The sequence below is a fragment of the Dermochelys coriacea genome, chromosome 3 (assembly GCF_009764565.3).
Source record: "Dermochelys coriacea isolate rDerCor1 chromosome 3, rDerCor1.pri.v4, whole genome shotgun sequence".
NCBI lineage: Eukaryota > Metazoa > Chordata > Testudines > Dermochelyidae > Dermochelys > Dermochelys coriacea.
The window spans coordinates 7,592,438-7,600,128 of NC_050070.1; the positions used below are offsets into that span (position 1 = coordinate 7,592,438).

The 7,691-nt window shown below is 41.9% G+C and overlaps 1 protein-coding gene across 18 annotated transcripts in view; it reads left to right on the forward strand.

Moving 5' to 3' along the window:
- HMBOX1 (homeobox containing 1) overlaps window positions 1-5,455 on the forward strand; it is a 154,264-nt gene extending 148,809 nt beyond the window's left edge. For 3 of the 18 annotated variants that reach the window (XM_038397211.2, XM_043510080.1, XM_043510079.1), the window contains 3 exons: window positions 462-553; window positions 766-867; window positions 3,449-5,455. In XM_038397211.2, coding sequence (XP_038253139.1) covers window positions 462-553; window positions 766-867; window positions 3,449-3,586 — 332 coding nt within the window. In that variant the 3' untranslated portion in view covers window positions 3,587-5,455. Of the gene's footprint in view, window positions 1-458; window positions 554-690; window positions 2,304-3,448 lie in introns of those variants that run through there. The other 15 variants (XM_038397208.2, XM_038397216.2, XM_038397209.2 and 12 more) reach the window with 11 other exon arrangements.
- The last annotated feature ends 2,236 nt before the right edge of the window (window positions 5,456-7,691 follow it).

A 7,691-nucleotide genomic window follows, 5' to 3' on the forward strand; every position in this document is an offset into this window, starting at 1 on the left:
GCTGGAATAGGATTCAGCTCACAAACTTAGCTGTGTTGGTTCTGCAGACTACACAAAGTTTCGAGCTTCAGACCTGAAGAAGAGCTCTGTGTAGCTCGAAACCTTGTCTCCCTCACCAACAGAAGTTGGTCCAATAAAAGATATTACCTCGACCACCTTGTCTCTCTCATATCCTGGGACCAACACGGCTACAGCAACACTGCATGCACAAAGGAGAGTCTGCCCATTATAGACTAGATGGGGAAGAAGAGGTTTGACGATTAGACATGAAGAATGGAAACAATTTTGTGGGGCAACAGAGGTGAACACTTAACACCCACCCCAAATTGTGGAGAGTTGAGAGGAAGAGGCCAAGAATTGACCTTGCTAGTCCACTTTCTTCAAATGCCTAAAAATGGATTGTCTTTAATTCTGGTAATGCATCAGATAATTTAGGGACCCATTTGCTTTTTTCGAAGAAGCAGCAATCCTGGAGAGCCATGGCATAGATGTACAGAGTCCAGGAGGCCATTCCAATAGCGATGATGTCGATGGAAATGACTATTCAGAGCAGGTAAGAATCTGAGCTGAGCTGTGTGGCCCCAGATGGGAGACCCCGCATGTGACACTTCAGCATCATGGGGCTTTGTACCTCTCATGAGTCAGACTTCCTTCTTTTTTTTTTCTTTCATGTAATTTTAATGGGGAAAGTGGAAGAGCACAGCTCCCCTATTGAATGTGTGAGAAACCAGTATTCATCCACTTGGATTTATTGTCATACAACAGGACACTTGGCAAGTACGCAATGGGGAGGAGGAGGGAAGATGTTCAGAGGGAGGCAGAGAAGCAGAGAAGGTAGAAGAAGACAGGAGGATCTGCTCCAAACAAGCAAGTGACACCATTCACACAACACACAATGTTTGAAAAATGCTAGGACAGTGTTAACTCAAGCTACGCACCATGCATAATTCAAGCTGTCCTTATCTCTGGCACTGGTACAGTGGTTAACCTTCAAGAAAGGATGTACAGATCTTTAACCATTTCTGCAGTGTATTGGGCACAAACATGCTTCCGTGTGACGTCAGGCACCCATGTTCTTATCCTACCTCTCCTTCTCCATCTTCCCCTGCAGTGGTGACTAAGTCCATTTTGGATAGATTCACTTAACATCATTGGCCTTGCTGAACAGTTCACTTAGATGGTTCTGCTGCCTTTGCTCCTTGTGTTCATGCTGCCACACCCAGGTGTCTGGGTTTTGTTGGGGTTTTCTTAATAGGCCGTCCCTGGAAAGAAGTAGGAGATCTCATCTCCATGTGGTTACTGGAAGGCCAGTATCCTGGAGTAGCTATCCCAGTAGGTTCAGCCAAAGTCCAGTGGGACAGTGATTGGGTGAGAGGTGCTGGCATACCTGCTCTGTTTCCACCCTCCTTGGAGCTGCTGCTGTTTCTTTGGTGGAGGACGAAGATCCTTTTATAGACCGTCTCTGGGAGTAGTTGGTGGAGCTCTGCTCCGTATGGCTGTGCAAGGTCAGAATCTCCTAAATAATTGGTGTGATATATTTTGAAATTGCAGCCAAGCACATTTAATTGCATGCCTGTCAGATAGAGGAATTGATGGCTTAGCAGATGCATTGTTTAGAATTCCAAACCATTTTTCTTTCTGCAATTTTGTATTATCCAACGTATTTTTGGAAAGAGAAATAATTTGCTTAATTGCATCAAAATTCTCTGTTCAGAGTCCTTAGACATTGCAGTTCTCAATGATCTAGCCCAGACTTCACTGTAAAGGATAATTAGGCATTAAAAGTTAAATGGATTACTGTGGAAAGCTGTCCTGATGACCATTTAACACCCATTCAGCCGTTAAAACCATAAAATCTGTGTTTCAGAGTATCATTCAGACTCCAGAAAACTTTAAAACATAAAGTTTATCCAATTACCATTAAAGTTAATAACGTAATGTTAATACAACTTCAGAGGGATTGTGTTTTTTACACTTTCTCGGCATGATTTAGTTCACTTAAATGACTTTTAGGGTCAGGTATTCAAAAGCATGCACACAAGTTCTGATGTGCATGTGGGGTTTTGAACATCTGGCCCAAAATTCATGGCAAATTAAGAGATTCCGTTAAACAGCCTCAGGAGTTTACTGAAAACTGGCATTTCTGTCCCACCAGCAATCACCACCTGCCATCTTGATTTAGAAATGATACTGTTGCAAATTCTTCACCATGGGCCTGATGTAATAATGACAAAAATACGTAGCATTTTTGCTCTCTAAAATGCTGTAAAAATATTAACTAATTCTCACAAGACCTCTGTAAGGTAAGTAAGTATTTTTACCCCCAGTTCAGAAAGGGGGGAAGCTGATGCTTGGTTTGCCCAAGGTCTCAGAAAGAGTTGGTTTTTAGATTTAGTATTAGAACTTGGATGTTCGTGGTTGGGTTTAGTGTGCGGGTACTGGGTGATGATAGTGGTCAGTGATGTACAGGAGGTCAGAATAGATGATTTGCTGTTCCCTTCTGGCCTTAAACTCTATGACTATGTCTTATTCCTAGGACTCTACCGAATTTGCGGCCGAGAAAAATGCGTCACGGATCGTGATATCTGTGGTTTTGTGTGTTTTTACCCTATACCACACAGATTTCACAGGGGAGACCTCAAATTGGGGGTCCTGACCCAAAAGGGAGTTGCAGGGGGGTCACAAGGTTATTTTAGGGGGATCACGATTTTGCTACCCTTACTTCTGCGCTGCCTTCAGAGCTGGGTGGCCAGAGAGCAGGCCTATAGCAGCGAAGTTTCCCCATATTCTTCGTATTTCACAGCAATCACACATCCTGAACAATTAAACAGTTGTCCTGTTAAAATTAAGAGTCTTCTTTTTAGTGTTTAGAAAAAAGACACACAGGAAAATATGGTGATACATCTATTTGACGTTGCAGTGCAGGCAGCAGTAAAACCCAGAGTTTTTCACTATTTAATTAAATGAGGTGTGGCATGTAGCAGGAAGGCTGGCTAGACTGTGTGATCTGCTGTGGCAGTTTCTTCATGAGGTCATTTCACCACTTTTTTATCTGTCTGGGACATTTTCAGCAGCTGGATTAGTGCTCAATTGTCTATAGGGGTATCCCTATATAAAATAGAACCTATGTATATATGTGTCACTTCTATTTTACACTAAATCACTCTTACCTTATTATTTAATACAGTCCTCACTACGCTCGCGTTTAGCCAATTTTTATCTATTGAAAATAAACGTGAATCTCCACGCCCTGCCCATTTCAGTGAACTTGTTTTTGCCCAGTTAACGACATTTTCTTAAAGGGAGTTCATGTTTCTTTTCAACCCTACCCAGTTAGCAAAAGTGTAATTGCGGCCCTTAGTTAACTGCTCACATTAAAATCTCTTTCACGCAGTCTGAATGCTCGCTAATTAACAACGCTTCATCTTTTTCCTTTCTGCATACACAGGATGACAGCACTAGCCATAGTGACCACCAAGATCCCATTTCATTAGCCGTGGAAATGGCAGCAGTAAACCACACCATCTTGGCATTGGCCCGGCAAGGAACCAACGAAATCAAGACAGAGGCCCTAGACGACGACTGATACAAAGAAGGGGGAGGGTCAAAACAAGAAGTAACTTAGTTTTAGACGTAGCACCTTAGCAGACTTTCCTCGGTCCTTAATATGTGTTCTTCTTACAGTATAACTTTGCAGTTTCTTGTACGTCAGTTAGCTGTTAGGGTCTTGTTCTGTGAAGATGGCATGGTGCCCTCAGCCTTTGCATATACTCTCTCAGTATTAATTCCCAGTAAATAATCAGTCAACCAACCAACCTCCCTATCCCAGCCCCAGTGGCTCAAAAATCTTGCTGCTTTGTCTTAGCATTCCAAGAAAGTGCTTCCAGGTATTTTAGAGAGCCCTCAGTTCCAAGTCTTAGGCTACATGTCAAATCTTGGATATCCTTAGACAGCATGTAAAACTAGTCTGTACGCTTTTCCTTCTCCAAGACTGAAAGGATGGAAGCTGAGGTAGAGGCATAGGGTCGATGGACACCATATTGGGAGTATCAACAGAGAGTAAAAAGAACACTAGAAACCCCACTTCAGCATGGGAATAAGTGATTTCCAGCTGCAATAAGCCGTGCCTCACTGGTCACACAGTGACTTGATATACTTCTTTTGGGTACTGCGCTGAGAATGTCCACGGGAAACATATTCACACATTTCGGTTGATGCTCACATATTCAACACAGACATCCTCTACTCTCCCGAGCTGCATGGCTTAGTGGATAAAATACTGCCTTCTGCTTCTGGGACCATGATAGAAGCCCAGCCTGGGATCACATGAAAAATGAGCTGAATGTCTAATGGACGGCAGTCCACTTCTCAAAACCACTATTCATTATTTGGCACATCTAGCAGTGCCTGCTCCGAAGAGGTCTAGACTCTATCGATCTGTCATAGAAGTTGCGTTACCTTTTGTTCTTTCTCTCACCTTTCCCCCTCCAGCCCCTCTCAAAAGCAATGTTTTCAAAAAAAGGGATTAAGATAATAAATGGGTGAGTTTGTACAAATCTGTGTAACTATTGCCTGCAATCCCAACAGGCCTGAAAGGTTATTGGAGGACTTTGGTATCTAGTTTCTGCTAGTTATCAACGTGGCATAAATATTCACCCAAATATGAACACTTCTTAAAAGGCAGGAAGATCTCCTCCTTGAGATATAGGGTGTAATGCTTTTGTGTTCTCTTTACTCTGTCCTTGTTAAGGTGTGAGAAAGCTATACTGCTACAGACAATTTAATTAATAATGGGAAGCCATATTGATAATGGATGTGGTAATATTTGTAAAGCAAACCTACTTTAAGTAGCAGAAACTGACGGAATTGTTTTTCCTTGATCATATGTAGCACTTTTGTTACTTTTTTCTTAAAGATATTTATATTTGATAAATCTTTTTTTTATCATTTGAGAATTCAAAATACCAAACGACAAACTTGCGTTACAGAGTCACCCTGTGATCACCTTGTCATCTAGTATCTAAATGATGAACTGTGTATGCATCTAAGAAAATTACATCTGCTGGCATTGTGTGAAAGTGATCTCATGGCATCCTGATAAAAGTGATATGTCGCTGCCGTTAAGAGGAAACTGTTCCCTGGAAGTAGCATGGGATGCGTTAGAGACGGTCTAGGCTGCATTATATCTTTGAAAAAATGAATACATTTACATAGCATTGCCATGGCATTCCATTTTATCCTCCCTGCTGTATGGAAATAGTTTAAGAGGGAAGATGGCTTTGTTTTGAAGCATGGCTTTCCTTTGTCTTTTGTTCATTTTTAAAGGTGAAGGGAAGTTACTATGACTTGTTTAGTTTTTATTCCTTTCCATCTCCTCGTCATCCCTCAGCTTTGCAAGATGGTTGCAACTTGAAACCCTCAGATATAATTGCAAGCACTTAGAAAGAAAAAAAGATGAAATTGTGGCACATCAGCAGGGTTTTAGCCAGCCTTAAACCCCTAAAGGTAAAGACTAACTAGATCATCTTTATGTCTGCTAATCTTGTGAAAGCTGTTTAGGTAGATGTGGGGGAGTTGGCACCTCTTTGTCCCTGTGACTTTGAAGATATATAGGCAGGGTTTGGTCCAGTCGTTTATTTATGGATTTCATTGGAAAATATATGTGCTTTCTTTAGCAGTAGATCTCTGAAGCAGAATGGAGCTGTCTTTTTCTGTTTTATTGTATTTCTTGAGTAGGCAAATTCATGAATAGTGTCAGAATAGACTCAGGAAAGAACAAAATTGTTTCAGTCATCATTGCAGTGTTCTTTGTGTGTGTGTGTGTGTGTGTGTGTGTCTTTCAGTATTAGTGAGCAAGAGGCTGGGGTGGAGGGGGTGTTTTTGCGCCGCAGGATGATCCAGGAAACTAGCTTCAGTGGAATTTTACCTACTTATTCATAATACAGTCACACACAGAGCTGACAAGAAACCACCGCAATTTATTGCAAGGAGATTTTAATAATCTATGGCCTCTTTATGCTGATGTTTCCACCAGGGTTTGTTCTAGCTGTTGCATTTTAAAGAATCAAATCAAACTGATAGCTGCACTTACAAAATAAATATTGCTTACATTTTACCTTTAAAAAGTCATTGTTTGAAACAAACATCTATTTAGAGCATTAAGGAAGAAAAATACCAATACAGTAAAGGCCAGATCCTGAACTCTGCTGCACTGGTGTAAATTTGAAATAACTCCACTAAAAATAATGGCTTTACACCACTGTATAGGAGAGAATCTGGCCTTCACTCTGTCTAGCATTGTCTTACAGCTCCTGTGTCTCATAACACATCAAAAAGAATAAGCAAATGAACAACTTGTGTATCATTAGAGATCAGTGGGTCTCCCATCCTAAATTGCAGCTTGCTGGTAAGCAGCAGTCTTCCCCCCACCAGAGGAAAAGCATAGGCTGATTCAGTAGGTAAGAAATGCCTTCGGCAAGCCAGGTGCAACATAGTTCTGTTTATCTCCCTTCATCTGCGTTCTGTTTGGTCTCTGTGTGGCCCCCAGAAGCTATGATCCAGGAATATGACCTTAGCCATCCTCAATATCCCGATGACACTGAGCTCTCTAGCTCCCTCTGTAGCCCGCTGTGGACTGTTTCTTGATTGACAGACACTTGTTTTGATGAGGGGTAGCTGGGCTAGGCTCTCATTAGATAACTCTTGGGTACTGCGTTAAGGGAAACCTTTCAAGACACTTTGGAATGGCTTCTGCCGCCTTGTCGTTCAGGGCGAGGACAATGCTGGTGAGACAGCCCTGGAAATTAAGGTTTGTTCTGGGTCACTCCCTCACTGAGCTGAAACAGTCCTTCTGAGGCTATTTCCATCTCTGCATTTTCTATCAAATCAGGCTTTTCTCTGCAGTGCTGCAGTTCAAACCTTGTTATTGACATTCATACCTTCATCACCTCCAGGCTAAATTATTGTGCAGCACTCCCACTTGGGTTCTGCTTGAAATTGATCTGAAAGCTGAATTGGTTGCACAATGGTTACTGACTCCTTCCATGGATACAGTTTAAAGAATCTATGATTCCTTCCTTCCAGGTTGCTGTTACACCAACAGATTCAATCCAGATTGTCATCTCATGGCTCATAATACTTTAGCCAACATTTTTTGCCATCCTCCAGAGCAGGAGAGGTTGGCTGGATTGTCCTTGCTATCTATTCCTTGATATTATTTGAGTGTGTGGGAGTGTAGTGCAGTACAGGACTCTGTCCATGGAGGTCCCTTCTCTGAGGACGTTCCCCAGAGTTTTCCTGTGGCTGGTTCCTGACTCTGCATCAGGCCTTTCTCCTCCAATTTGTTCATCTTTGGCTATTTCATTGCTCCCCTTTTCTTTAACTCCTCTTTTTCTTTTTTCTTTGCTCATGTAGTTTGGGCGGTGTCTTTTCCTGGACTGTTATGTGTAATATAATCATTTAAATTTGGTACCGATGTCCAGATATTTTGCAAAGGATGCCGTAGAAAGTAAGTTAACACGGCAGCAGACAGCATTTTTCTTTGATGCCCTGGTGATGCAGAGACATCTTCTAAGTACTTGGAGGTGTTGTTACAACAGTTTCACTGTTCCAATAAATGTGTTCTTACCAAGAAGGAAGTTTCTAACTTTGACCCGTGTTTTCCAGCGATGCTGTGTTGACCTAGCATGATT